Source organism: Muscardinus avellanarius (genome assembly GCF_963383645.1).
Source record: "Muscardinus avellanarius genome assembly, chromosome: 7".
Classification (NCBI taxonomy): Eukaryota; Metazoa; Chordata; class Mammalia; order Rodentia; family Gliridae; genus Muscardinus; species Muscardinus avellanarius.
This window is the reverse complement of record NC_137793.1, coordinates 101,737,178-101,752,550: the sequence shown is the minus strand read 5'-3', so window position 1 is coordinate 101,752,550 and position 15,373 is coordinate 101,737,178. Positions and strand designations below refer to the sequence as shown.

The 15,373-nt window shown below is 39.2% G+C and overlaps 1 protein-coding gene across 1 annotated transcript in view; it reads left to right on the top strand.

Moving 5' to 3' along the window:
• The window catches only part of HMCN1 (hemicentin 1), a gene marked incomplete at its 3' end in the record, with an annotated part of 469,132 nt that overhangs the window by 386,133 nt on the left and 67,626 nt on the right, over window positions 1-15,373 (top strand). Inside the window, exons 77-82 of the mRNA XM_080699395.1 lie at window positions 117-281; window positions 3,718-3,825; window positions 5,000-5,137; window positions 5,260-5,394; window positions 7,244-7,513; window positions 14,227-14,417. Coding sequence (XP_080555521.1) covers window positions 117-281; window positions 3,718-3,825; window positions 5,000-5,137; window positions 5,260-5,394; window positions 7,244-7,513; window positions 14,227-14,417 — 1,007 coding nt within the window. The remainder of the gene's footprint in view (window positions 1-116; window positions 282-3,717; window positions 3,826-4,999; window positions 5,138-5,259; window positions 5,395-7,243; window positions 7,514-14,226; window positions 14,418-15,373) is intronic.

The window sequence follows — 15,373 nt, the reverse complement described above, 5'->3', positions numbered from 1 at the left end:
TTCCTTTTCTACTTACCTTACCCTCACTTTCAGAGCCCGAGGAGGAGGAGGCACATAAAAAGGCTTTGGAAAGGTGTAAGGGTTGAAAATGCATCTTTTTTCTTTTGTTGTTTTAGTTCCACCTTCTATAGCCGATGAGCCTACAGACTTCCTGGTCACCAGACAGGCCCCGGCAGTAATTACCTGCAGTGCATCAGGAGTCCCATCTCCTTCCATTCATTGGACCAAAAATGGTATCAGGCTGCTTCCCAGGGGAGATGGCTATCGAATTCTGTCCTCAGGTAAGATTACGCTCAGTAATTTCATGTATGTTTATTTAGTTCATTACTGGTGGTTAGCCTTATCTGGTCTTTTGTTGCACAAGGATTTTACTTAAAAATGAAATCTGCCTGCATTTCTAAACATAAGCCTCTGGAAAAAATAAAATTGGAGCAGGAAGGGGTACAAAGAAAAAAAGAGAAAAAGAAGTGTGGAAAAAATAAATTTTATCTAAAATTGATCTGAATATGCCGGGCGTGGTGGCGCACGCTTGTAATCCCCGCGCTTGGGAGGCAGAGACAGGAGGATCGCGCAGGTTCGAAGCCAGCCGCGCTGGCGTAAGAGACCCTGTTTCAAAAATATAAAAATAGGTTTGGGAGTGTAGCCCGAAGATAGAAGGGCTTCCAGGAACCCCAGTACCACCAAAAAAAAAATTGATCTGAATACAATAAGTGTGATCGCTGGGCTATATGAACATATATACTAAAACTAAGATTCAGCAAATTCTCTCCTTGCCTGTGAGTGAATGACATTTTTCCATTGTCCAAATAAAATGTTTATTTTATTTATTTATTTTTTGTGGCACCAAGGATTGAACCCAGAGGCATTTACCTATGCACTAAATCCCCAGCCCTATTTTATTTCTTATTTATTTTATATATTTTTATATATATTTTTATATATTTTTATATATTTCTTATTTTACTTTCTTATTTTATTTCTTATTTTATTTCTTAGTGAGAAACTGTCTCACTAAGTTGTGGAGGGCCTTGCTGAGTTGTCAAAGCTGGCTTCGAACCTGTGACCCTCCTGTCTCAGCCTCCCAAATTCTGGGATTACAAGCATGTGCCACTACGCCCAGCTAAAATGCTTATTAAAAAAAAAAATAAGACCCAAGACAACCTATGCACTCTAGTAAGTTTGTGAGACTTTAAAAATGACAGGATACTTGCATTCAAGGTTTTTATATTTTGACAGGACAGGAAAGTCTGGATACTAAGTACTTTTTGACAGTGGTAATAACCTCATTTATACAATTTAAGGTATTAAGGAGGAGAGAATAATTTATGTAAATGAAAGTAGAGGCAATTCACATTGTATTTCTAAAAACTTATTCTGCACTAAGAAGGTACACTAGACGTACAATAAAATAGCAATTAGTATCCTGGGGCTTCAGAAGTACATGCATATTATCCTAAGAGAATTTATGTATTTATTTAATAAAGGGGAAATATGGAAGACTTGTTCTCAGGATGCAATTTTGCTTTTCAGGCAAAATATTGTAGCTATCTCAGAAACCTTTCAAACTATTTTGGCTATCTCAGCAACTCAAAACATAAAATATCTCTGGGTAAGGGCTAATTGGGTGATGTGTACATGTATGTCTCCACCATTTTGTACCCCATTGAGATGTATGAATACAATGCACCAATAAAAAAATGAAAATATTAAAATATGAGATACTGATAAAAGTCAGTCAAAAAATATGAAATCGGATGCTCTCTCTAATATACAAAAGTTAGGGAGAATAAGTCATAGGAGGAACTCTAGATGATGAAGGATATTGTATAGATGAGCAAATAAGGCGACCTGAGGGGATGGGAGAAAGGAAGAGGGAAATTCTCCAATGCACATGATATACTTCAACAAACATATCAAAGTCAATCACTAAGCCAAGCATGAGAAGGAGGGATAGAGAGGGAATGGGGTGGGAATTGGGTAAGGGCTAATTGGGTGATGTGTGCATGTATGTCTCCACCATCTTGTATTCCGTTAAGATGTATGACTACAATGCACCAATAGACAATTTTAGAATTAAAAAAATAAATAACAAAAAATAAAAATGAATAAATTCATATGTTAAAAAACATAAAATATCTGCTAACTACCTTCTGACATATAATCATTAAGTATCGTGCTAAAAAAAAAAAAAACAGTTTAGAGCTTTCTCAAAATGTGAAGCAGTAGCCATGCGTGGTGGTGCACAATTGTAATCCCAGCATTTGGGAGGCTGAGACCAGAGGATCACAGTTCACGAACAGCCTCAGCTACTTAGTGAGTCCCTTTGCAACTCAGTGAGATCCGGTTTCAAAATAAAAAATAGGGCTGGGGATGCAGCTCAGAGGTAAAATGCCCTAGGTTCCATCCCCAGTGTTGAAAAAAAAGAAAAAAATGTTAAGCAGTTACCATAATCCATTAACTATTGTGAGCTGTCTACCAAGATATGTGGAATTATGTCTACATAAAGATTTGTATGCATATGTTCATATAGTATCAGTGACAATAGCCAAAAAGTGGAAATACTTCATATGTTCAACTGGCAAATGGATACACAAAAGGTGGTATGTCCACAAAATGCAATTCTATTTGGCCGTAAAAAGAATGCCAAATGTTGAAATATGCTACAAAAACATTATGCTCACAGTAAAAGAAGACAGACAGAAACACCAGAGTGTATGACTCTACTTACATGGAGCTTTCAGAAAAGACAAATCTGGAGCAGGTCTAGTGGAGCAAGCTTGGAATCCCAGTACCTGGGAGGCCGAGACAGAAAGATCACGGGTTCGAGGCCAGCCTCAGCTACTTAGTGAGACCCTATTTCAAAATAAAAATAGGGCTGGGGGTATAGCTCAGAGGTAGAATGTCCCTGGGATTTATCTCCAGTTTCACAAAAAGAGAAAAAAAAGAAAAAGAAAAAGACAAATCTGTAGAGACAGAAAGTAAATTGGTGATGGCCTATAGCTGGGATTGGCAGTGGGGAGTATAGAAATTTTCTAAAATTAGATTATAATTATCATTATATAACTCTTTAAACACACTACAAATCATTGAATTGTATATTTGAGTGTGAGTGTGTGTGTGTGTGTGTGTGTGTGTGTGTGTGTGTGTGTGTAGTACTGGGGACTGAACTCAGAAACATTCCATCTCTGAGCTATACCCTCAGCCCATTTATTATATGTTTTTAGTCAAGGCCTGGCTAGGTTGTTGAGAGTCTCAGTAAATTGCTGGGGCTGGTCTCAAATCCTTCATTCTCCTGTCTCAGCCTCCTGAGTACTGAAATTACAGGTGTGCATTGCCTGTAATTGTACAGCTGAATTGTACATTTGAGTGAGTTTAAGTAAGTGGGGAGGGGTTGTCATACCTGTAATCCCAGCACTGGGAGATAGGAGATTACAAGTTTGAGGCCTACAAGCAGTAACTTAACAAGATCCTTGTTTTCAAATATAAAAATAAAAAAGGGTCAGGGATGCATCTCAGAGGTAGAATCCCCTTGGGTTCAATCACCAGTACCACACACCGATGCACAAGAACTGTGTTGGGCACTTCTGGGGATACATGTATGAGCATATAAGCCCAGCATCACTGTGCTATGTACCGAAAACCCAGAAATGAGGGGACATATGTCACTGAACTAGAAAAACCCACATGTGGTATAAATTAAATCTTTTTCCTATTTAGGAGCAATTGAAATATCTGCCACCCAGCTAAACCATGCCGGAAGATACACTTGTGTTGCTAGGAATGCAGCAGGATCCGCACACCGACATGTGACCCTTCATGTCCAAGGTATGTGTGGTTATTTTTCTTATTAAAAGCTTACTGGAGCCAGGTATGGTGGCACACGCTTGTAATCCTAACATTTGGGAGGCTGAGACCGGAGGATTGCGGTTCGCAGACAGCGTCAGCTACTTAGGCCCTCTGCAACTCAGTGAGACCGGGTTTCAAAATAAAGAATAAAAAATAGGGCAGAGGGTGTAGTCCAGAGGGCGAATGCCCCTGGGTTCCATCCCCAGACCTGAAAGAAAAAAAAAAAAAAGCTTACTGGGCAGTATGCGGTATGGGAGCATAGCGAAGTGGTGGAGGAGTACTTGTCAAGCTTCACAAAATAGATGATGATGATAGATACTATAATCACAAAAATAAAGTCTCCTGCATTACAAAAATTAGACAATTGATAGGTAGATAGATAGATAAAACATATCATAAGTAGAGTCCCCAGCATCACAAAAATAGATAGATCCCTAGCATCACCAAAATAGTCTCTCTTGCATTATAAAAATACATAGATGATAGATAAATGATAGAGTCCCCAGCATCACAAAGATAGCTAGATAGATAAGATAGATGCCTCCATCACCAAAGATTAGGTAAGATAGATGATAGATGATAGTCCTCAGCATCACAAAAGATTAGATAGATAATAGGTAGATAGATAGATAGATAGATAGATAGATGGAGGCATATAACAAAAAGAAAACCTTCCTGAAGGAGTATTTCTTTGGGGTATTTAAATCATGTTTAATCTTAAAGATAATACTGTCTAGCCTATAAGCCACAACAATTTCTCAGTAGATGAAAGCTGGAAAGATATTTTTCAAGAGAATTTAAAGACACACAGATGATAAACCACAAAGAATCCCCAAATTATTTTCTTCTTGGATTTATATAATTTATTTCTGCTATTTGTATAATTTATTTCTGCTATTTATTTATTTGTATAATTTATTTTATTTGTATAATTTATTTAGTCTTCCAATGAAATTCTTCTTATGTAAATTCTTCTTATGTAAACTCTAGCATAGCTCACTCAAAGGAAGTAAATGTGGCCCAGCTTCACATTCTTGGACAATCAAATCACTGACCCTGCGGAATGGTAGACTTGGGGTGCTTCCGCTCACCGCGCTGGTAGACATTTCTGCCTTTAACTAGTGCTGTTCTTTCTGCTAATTGGCTTCTACAGAACCTCCAGCCATTCAGCCGCAGCCAAGTGAGCTAGACGTTATTCTAAACAACCCCATTTCACTGCCATGCGAAGCAGCAGGGACACCCAGGCCCTTCATTACTTGGCAAAAAGAAGGCCTCAATGTGATCACCTCAGGTACCTACCACTGTTTCTCTCCAGAAAAGCACGGTGTGTTCAACGTTTCATAATTGAGAAGTCAGTATGATTTAAGTGAAAATAAAATTTCTTTTTGCTCTGCTTTTGTAACTATGATGTAGGCAAAAGCCACGCAGTTCTTCCAAGTGGTAGCTTACAGATCTCCAGAGCCGTTCGGGAGGATGCTGGTACTTATATGTGTGTGGCTCAGAATCCAGCTGGTACGGCCCTGGGAAAAATCAAGTTAAATGTCCAAGGTAAAAAAATAAAAAATAATAAATAAATAAATAAATAAATGTCCAAGGTATCTATATAATTCATTGATGTCTCCAAAGATGTGTGTACCAATGTAGACTAAGTCTTCGTATCCCTAAAATGATTGTGCCGTCTTTCCTCTGGAGCTCTCAGCATTCTTAGATTGCAATAGCCTATTTGTTTAGCCATTACCTTTATAAAGGAAAAAAGTTTAATGGCTTTTCTTGGGATTAGGATCCAAAGCGTTGGCCTGTTTCATCAACATCAAGGTCATAGAAAAGAACAGTTTCTGATTATTTATCAAATTATTAAAATTATTAATTTAAGAGCAATTTAAGAGAGAAACACATTGAATAACGAAAAGTATCTAAACAAGCCCCAAAGCAACCAGACATAATTGCATGCTTTAGAGGCATGAAAAATTTTAAATACACTCTTTTTACAGATATATACGTAATGGTAAGAACAAATTTGAACACCTTACTTAGGTTACTATAAATAATCTTAGCATGAAGCTGGGCGTGGTGGCACATGCTTGTTATCCCCTTGCTTGGGAGGTGGAGACAGGAGGATCCAGGCGGTTCAAAGCCAGCCTCGCTGGCTTAAGAGACCTGTTTCCAAATAAAAAATATAAAAATAGGTCTGGGAGTGTAACCCGGAGATAGAAGGGTTTCTAGAAACCCCAGTACCACCAAAATAAATAAATAAATAAATAAATATAAAAATATAAAAATAATAATCTTGGCATGAATATTGATCATTATTTTATGTATCTCTTTTGGTACTAGAAATAAACCCAGGGGCATTCTGCCTCTGAGCTGCAACCCCAGCCCTATTTTTTATTCTTATTTTGAAATATGGTCTCAATAGGCTCATTAGAGTCTCACTAATTGCTGAGGCTGTCCTCCAACCTGTGATCCTCCTGTCTAAGCCTCCCAAGTACTATAACCAAGGTGTGTACCACCACCCCCAGCTTTCATATGTCTTTTTATGGTGGATGATTTAAGGCTCTATTGAATATTCAGACCAATACCTAAGTTGTGATCACCCCACCATAAATATTTAGAAGAACAATTCTCATCATAAGCCTTTTCATTGGTTTCTGAAGTGTGAAAATTTTTACTTACATAACTATTTTCCATGAGGTACTCACTTATTCATTCCTTCAAATAATACTTTATAAATATTGTCACAGTGTATGAGACGTATGCTAAGCTCTGAAGGAAATACACAAGCAAGAGTACTTTTGAGCAATAGAATATATTCCATAAATTGAAGGGATCTATTTTGGAAGTTTAAACAACTAAAGTGAATCACACAATTTATGTCTATTAAAGAAAACTTTTGTTGATACAGCCTAAATTTTCTAGTCATGTATGCCTTTATGAATATATTTATCTCCTCATTTTAAGTTGGCTATCGCCCTTCTATTTAGTTTATAGACTACTTTTCTGAAATAGCTCAGTGACTTTAATGTTCCAATTTAACAAAATAAAGAAGGCAGTGCGCCCTGCTTGATGAGATGGTAAAGTGAGAATTTTGTTATTAGCAGTACTTTAGCAAGGCGTGGTAGTGCATGCACACCTGTACCTGGGAGGCTGAGACAGGAGGGTCACAGATAGGAAGCCAGCCTCAGCAGCTTAGCAAGGCCCTCTACAACTTAGTGAAACCCTGGTTCAAAACTTAAATATTAAAATACTATGGGGCTGGGGGTGTAGCTCAGAGGAATGCTCCTGGGTTCAAACCCAGTACGCCCCCCCAGGCACACACATTACTTGACTTTGCCAGAGCAGCGATGTACAATTTGTACACTCATGCTTTGCAGATGACGCTGAACTTTGTATCTTTTAGTTCCTCCAGTCATTAACACTCGTCCAGAGGAGCATGTCATTGCTGTGGACAAGCCCATCACCCTCCTGTGCGAGGCCGAGGGCCTCCCGCCGCCCGATGTCACCTGGCAGAAGGACGGGCAGGCGGTGGTGGAATCTGTCCGCCAGCGCATCCTCAGCTCCGGGGCTCTGCAGATAGCGTTTGCTCTGCCCGGCGACGCTGGCCACTACACGTGCCTGGCGGCCAACGCGGCAGGGTCCAGCAGCCTGAGAACCAAGCTCACTGTCCACGGTAGGTGATTTAGTAGGTGTTGTTTCCGTCTCCTGCATCACCATGGCAACGAGAAAAGACCACCAGGAGCAGACAAAATGAGAATTGAAATTATGCAAAATCAGTAATCTAAAGTGTGTGTGTGTGTGTGTGTGTGTGTGTGTGTGTGTGTGGTGTAGGTCCACTCGCCCATCAAATCTTCTTTCTGTAGACTATATGTGTGTAAATGTGGTGCAAAAGAGATGGTATTAACTATCACCAGGAAAACAAATGTGTTGCCAACAATTATCCTATCCATCCTCACCCTATGAGGAGTCCATTCCTGTTTTTATGACTCTTCTTTATTTTATGAAAGTTCAAGTCATGTTGGCTCATAAATAACCACCATAGGGCTTGTAGTGTAAGCAAAGTTTGAGCTTAATGGTAACTGGCAATCTAATTCATTATTTTAAAGCAGAAAAATGTGTACCTGAATATTTTATAACAGAAAAAAATTCTGTCTTCCTTTGTATTAAGACAGCTAACTATGGGACAGTCAGCATTGAAATATTTTAGTTTCGTAGCATATTTTTAAGTCTACCAATAAGATTTATATATTTAAGTATAGTAAATTAAACTGTTTCTAGCTACTCTTTTAGAGGTAATTCTTAATTACTAGTATGTGCTTTATAATTGTTTCAAAATCTTGTGAAAGTTTTATTTTTCATGTGTATTTGAATTTAGTACAAATTCAGAGTTAGGCAATAATATTAAGTGAAATTCTTTGTAATTGAATAATTAAACCAAAACTAAAATTCATAATTTATGATTTTTCCAAGTAACTTCCTTGATTTCAGTTCACATAATTGAATGAAGTTGATACAATAGTCCTTTATCTTCAAATAAATAATATTCTAAAGTGTTTATAGAAAAATTATCAAAATTTTACATGCACTAAATAACAAAGAAATTAGTAATAATTCCTATCCACAATGCAATAAAGCTGGAAATTTGTAATGAAGTTTTAAAGCCAATATCCCTACACCAAGAAACTTTTTTTTCTTAGAATAGGGAATTTATTTTATTAGGAATTCAAAATAACTGAAATCTACTTAAAAAACCATTAGTAATTAGCAAAAGATTATCTTAATTTAATAGAAATATACAAGAAAGTAAAAGAAAAATAAACACAAAAGTGATTGTTTTTCATGAATTCAATTTATAGGCATTACAAATTATTCCTGTTAATTAATATAGTTAATTGATAATATAATCACTGCTACTAATAAACTTTAAAAATGTATTAGGATACCTGGAGTCAAACATTGGAAAACATACTTAGAAAATCAAAACCTAATTTTGAATGTTTTGTGAATTGCCAACATGTATCTGTTCATACAAATTTTACTTTTTTCAAATATTTAAAAACCTCTTGCTGAGAATCCTTCTCTAGCCTATTTTAAAGTCCTTTATTGAGCAAGCATTCATTCTCCTGCCCAGCTCTCTCTCATTGTTCCTGATCCAGACTATTAATATAATGCTTCACTAAGAACTAAATGTTTTCTTTCCTCCTAAAGCTTAAACATTGAAGCCATGGTTTCAGCATTTTATAAAATACTCTTCCAGCAGGGCAAGGTGGCTTATGCTGGTAATACCAGTACTTAGGAGGTTGAGACAGGAGGCTCACAGGTCCCCAGCCAGTCTCAGCTACTTAGTGAGACCCTGTTTCAAAAATAAAGAATAAAAAATAGGGCTGGGGGTATAGCTCGGAGGTAGAATGCTTCTGGGTTCAAAAGAAATCTTCCAGCAAACAAGTAGGTCAAAGGGCACGTTTTTCTTTTCATATTATTTTTAAATTAATAAAAATAAGAACACTACATATTAAAATGTATAGCATATGTCCAAAGCTAAAATGAAATCTAAATTCATAGACTTAATTTTTTTCATTTTGTACATTTTATCCATAGTAAAAGAGAAATAGCAACCCCAAGGAAACCAAGATAAAGATAATAATTAAATACAGCGTAAATTAATGAAAATGAGTTAAATATTTATGATATACTATTCAGCAAAATAGATTTGTTATAAAATAGAGTGTACACATATATAATAGATTATAAAAATGATCTATAATGTTTGAGAATATAAGAATTCCTCATATAATATATAATAATATAACTCATAGAATCATAGAAAAATAAGGGATGAAAAATTAAAGTTTATACAGTAACTTTACTTTTGCTGAGACCAACTGTTACCTCATTCCTTTTAAAAATGTTGCCAATATTGGTTCATTTCTCACTAATATGTGTGAATAATTTGAAAATTCATCATTGTAGGAACTATATCTTTTTGTTCAAAGATTCTTAATATTTATGATATATCATTCAGCAAAATAGATTTGTTATATAATAGAGTATACACATATATAATAGATTATATAAGTGATCTATTTAAGACTTTTTTTATTAATTTATTTTTTAAATTGGTGCATTGTAGTCATATATCAATCACATTGGAGTACAAGACTTGAGAGGATATACAAGCACACATCATCCATTTAGCCCTCCTCCAGCCCCCATCCCATTCCCTCCCCCTCCCTCCATCCCACACTTCTTTGGTGATTTACTTTGATACATTTGTTTATGTACCTCCTGCGTTTTAAAGAGGCTCCGTCCTCCAGTATTACATACCCTCTGATTGGTCACATTAGTTGCTTCACTATAGGGCCCTTTCTATAGCTCAACCTCTTCCTGTTGCCCTTTTCCTCCTAGTTATTGCTGATTAAGAGAAGCGTCTGATTTATATTTTCTGCGATATTTCTCTGTGCATGCTGCGTTGCAAGTACCAATCCCACTCTTGATGGTCCCATAGTGGTCTGGCTACTCAGTGGACTGATCCAGACCTCGCTGGCTCAAGCAGCGGCCTTGCCTCATGGGAGGCCCCAGTTCTGGTCTCGCTGGCCCCTGAACTGGTCTAACCCCTAAGCTGGCTTTGGTCCCGGCCTTGGAGGCCGCAGGAGTGAACTTGCCTCACGCCAGGCTCCGATGCTGGCCATTGGCCCCTGCACCGGTCTAACCCCTTGGCAGGATTCCAATCCCGGCCTCGGAGGCCCCAGCACCGGCCTAGCCTCATGGCAGGCTCCAATGCCGGCCTCGCTGGCCCCAGCACCAGCCTAACCCCTCGGCAGGCTCCGATCCCGGCCTCGGAGGCCCCAGCACTGGTCATGCCTCAAGGCAGGCTCCGATGCCGGCCTCACTGACCCCAGCACCGGCCTAACCCCTCGGCAGGCTCTTATCCTGGCCTCGGAGGCCCCAGTACCGGCCCTGCCTCACGGCAGGCTCCTATGCCGGCCTCACTGGCCCCAGCAGCGGCCTAACCCCTCGGCAGGCTCCGATCCCGGCCTCGGAGGCCCCAGCACTGGTCATGCCTCACGGCAGGCTCCGCTGCCGGCCTCGCTGGCCCCAGCACTGGCCTAACCCCTTGGCAGGCTCTTATCCTGGCCTCGGAGGCCCCAGTACCGGCCTTGCCTCAAGGCAGGCTCCAATGCCAGCCTCACTGGCCCCAGCACCGGCCTAACCCCTCGGTAGGCTCTTATCCTGGCCTCAGAGGCCCCAGTACCAGCCTTGCCTCAAGGCAGGCTCCGATGCCGGCCTCACTGGCCCCAGCACCGGCCTAACCCCTCGGCAGGCTCTGATCCCGGCCTCGGACGCCCCAGCACTGGTCATGCCTCAAGGCAGGCTCTGATGCCAGCCTCGGCTTTTGTGCGCCGCGCGCGACTCCCGCCCAGAACCCAGCGTCTTACTGGGCCCGGTTTCTCCAGGGGCCTGGCATGCTACACGCAGTTCGGCCGGGGCCCAGAGTCCAGCGACCCGGGCCCCATCTGGCGTGCCCCGCCCGCCCTATTTAAGACTTTTTAAGTCTTTCCTTGAGCAGTAAATATTTAGTTCCAAGTCCACTAAGTTATTTCTTAGTCATTAACCTGTTCAATTAATCTCTGTAGGGCCTGAATTCCAGGAAGGGGGGAATTTTAGTCACAGGAAGTATCTGGTATTACAGTGTATGGAGTTAGTTATAAAACTTCTATAAAAACATAGCTGTGCAATTCACCATTGCCAAACTATGGAACCAACCAAGATGTCCATCAACGGATGAATGAGTTACAAAGCTGTGGGATGTGTACACAATGCAGTTTTACTCAGCCATAAAAAATATACAATTACAGCACTTCAGAGAAATGGATGGAACTGGAGGACATTATGCTAAGCGAGATTAGTCAGTCGCAAAAAGTAAGAAATCAGATGCTTTCACTAATACGTGAAAGCTAAGTGAATGAGGGGAGGAGAGGTGGGAAAAAAGCTCTCTGAGGCACTTGATGTATTTAGACAGATGTATTGATATCAATCACTAACCCAAACATGGGAGGGAGGGTTAGGGAGGGAAGGGGGTGGGATTGAATGGGGCTGACTGGGTGATATGTGCATGTATGTCTACACAAGTCTTGTTTTATTACCCCACTATGATGATGTGTGAGTATAATGCTCCAATAAAAAAAACAATTTTATTTGACGCCGGGTATGGTGGCGCATGCTTATAATCTCATCATTTGGGAGGCTAAGACAAGAGGATCGTAGTTCACAGACAGCCTCAGCTACTATTTAGTGAGGCCCTCTTCAACTCAGTGAGACCCTGTTTCCAAATAAAGAATAAAAAATAGGGCTGGGAGCTGGGCGTGGTGGCGCATGCTTAAGAGACCCTGTTTCCAAATAAAAAGTATAAAATAGGTCTGGCAGTGTATCCCCGAGGTAGAAGTGTTTCCAGGAACCCCAGTACCATAAAAAAAAATAGGGCTGGGGGTGTAGTTCTAAGGTTGAATGTCCCTGGGTTTCATTCCTAGTACCACACACAAAAAATTTTGTTTGTAACTGTATGAAAATTGAATCAAAGATTAAAGTTTTATCTGGTTACTTGAATTTGTTATAACATATTTGAAATACTGCAGTAAATATCTTCCATAGCATTTTCTGATAGTCAATGTTGGGTGAGTGTTTACAGTATTTTATAGTGACTATTACTAGTTCATCCCCTCAGTATATAGCTGTGAGAAAAAGCAGCAGTTATACAATCATAGAGGTATGCTTCTTTTTGTGTTTGTTTGATTGATTGATTGGTTGATTGATTGACTTTGTACCAGTAAACAGAAGAAACTTAAGCATGGACAAGTTAGAAAGCCAAATAATCTCTAAAGATTTCCAACTCACTTCAGGTCACTTGCTCTGAAACAGAATGTAAATACATTCAATGAATTCAAACACATTAGCATCAAAATAGTGATTGCTTTCATGAAAAGCAAGTCCATATCTTAACAGATTTCTTTTTCTTTCTTTCTTTCTTTTTTTTTTTTTTTTTTTTGGTGTCCACAGAAAAACGCCCTCAAAACAAGTCTTTGCTGCATTTATTTTCAGTGTGATAAAGTCATTGGACTCAACTTTCTGGATGACAATCTTTTCTTAACTCTTTTTTTTTTAATTTTTTTATTGGTGCATTACATTCCAACATCATATTGGTTAAAAAACTTGTGTGTACACACATGTACACATTGCTGATTTAATCCCTACCCAATTCCCACCCCATTCCCTTCCCGTCCCTCCTTCCCTTGCTTGGCTTAGTGGTTGACTTCGATATGTTTAAGTACATTGTGTGTTTTAGAGATTTTCTTCTTCCCCCCTCCTTTCTCCTCCTTTAGGTTGTCTTGTTTGCTCCTCTATAGGATTTCCTTTTTCAAGAGTTCCTCCTATGACCCATTTCTCCCTAACTCTCACATATTAGGGAAAGCATCTGATTTCTTATTTTTTGTGACTGACTAATCTCACTTAGCATAATGTCCTCCAGTTCCATCCATTTCCCTGAAAATGATGTAATTGAGTTTTTCTTCATGGCTGAGTAAAATTCCATTGTGTACATATCCCACAGTTTTGTAATCCATTCATCTGTTGATGGACATCTTGGCTGGTTCCATAGTTTGGCTATGGTGAATTGTGCAGCTATGAACATAGATACACATGCATTAGTTTGATAGTTTGGTTTCCTATCTTTTGGGTAGATACCCAGAAGTGGTATTGCTGGATCAAATGGTAGATTTGTTCCCATTCTTCTGAGGATTCTCCATACTGTTTTCCAAAGTGGTTGCACTAATTTGCAATCCCACCAACAATGTCTTAGAGTTCCCACTTCTCCACATCCTCGCCAGCATCTGTTGTTGTTTGTGTTTTGAATGATTGCCATTCTAGTTGTAGTTAGGTGAAATCTCAGGGTAGTTTTGATTTGTATCTCTCTGATTGCCAGTGATGTTGAGCATTTTTTCATGCATTTGTTGGCCATTTGAATTTCTTCTTTTGTGAAGTGTCTATTTAGTTCATTTGCCCATTTTGTTATTGGATGCTTTGTTTTCTTAGTGTTAAGTTTCTTGAGTTCTCTGTATATTCTAGATATTAGTCCTCTATCGGTGGTGTAGGTGGCAAAAATCTTCTCCCATTCTGTTGGCTCTCAATTGAGGTTCTTGATAGTTTCCTTTGCTGAACAGAAGCTCTTCAGTTTCATGCAATCACATGTATTGATTCTCCTTTTAATTTGTTGTGCCTTTGGGGTCTTGTTGAGGACATGTTTATCTGTGCCTATGTGTTGCAGTGTTGGACCTATGCCCTCTTCAAGGAGCTTCAAAGTCTCTGGTTTAATTTCTTCTTAACTCTTCACAGTACCACCCAGGATCCGAAGCACAGAGGACTCCTACACAGTCAATGAGAATTCACAAGCCATTCTTCCGTGTGTGGCTGATGGGATCCCCACACCAGCAATCAACTGGAAAAAAGGCAATGTCCTCTTAGCTAACTTGTTAGGAAAATACACTGCTGAACCATACGGCGAGCTCATTTTGGAAAACGTTGTAGTAAGTTTCATGCACATAGATACATTAAGTCAGATGGTTAACTTACCTTTTTGCTTTTAGTAATTTAGCTTGAAAAGTCTTTAATAATAAAATACTCATAAATTCTGATCACAAGATCAATAGCATGTATATTTAACTTTGTATTCCTCGAATGAGGGTGATATTCAACAGATAGTAGGAATTCATAATTCTAAATGTCTGTGTAGTATTCATTCTGCGCTTGTTAGCATGTGTGGGAATTATAAGAAGAAAAGAGATATAAAATATCTTAGATATTATAAAGAAAACATAAAAAGTAGTTTGTGCTCTGTTGTGCTCAGTTCAGGTTTAAAAATAATCCTTTCTAGAGCCAGGCATAGTGGTGCACGCTTGTAATCCCCGCGCTTGGGAGGCTGAGACAGGAGGATCACACAGGTTTGAAGCCAGCCTCACCTACTTAGTGAGGCTCTCAGCAACTTAGTGAGACCCTGTTTCCAAATAAAGTATAAAATAGGTCTGGGAGTATAGCCTGGAGGTAGAAAGCCCCTGTGTTCCTCCCCCAATACCACAAAAAAAAAATCCTTTCTAATAATTGACTTAAACACGAAAATATTAGAGACCTATGAAAACTGAGAGTTGTTAATATTCTTAGATAGTACCTCTCCAGATCTGTAGGAGAGCAGCGATCAGCAGTCTCAGCTTATCAGTGGTAGCTCACTTAAAGTCTCTATAGATGCGCCTACATGTCTCTGTACTGGCTTAAGCCCTGGGGTACACCAGGGAGCAAAACAACTGCAGATCCTCAGCCTCGTGGGGTTTATTTCTAAAAGAGAAAGGATGATAAAAGTATAACAAAAATAATAAGCACAGAGTGAGAAAAAAGGATCTTAAGATAAAAATAAGATCTGGGTATGGTAGCAGACATCTCGAGTCCCAGTCCTTGGTAGTTTAAGGGTTGCAGGTTTGAGGACAGCCTC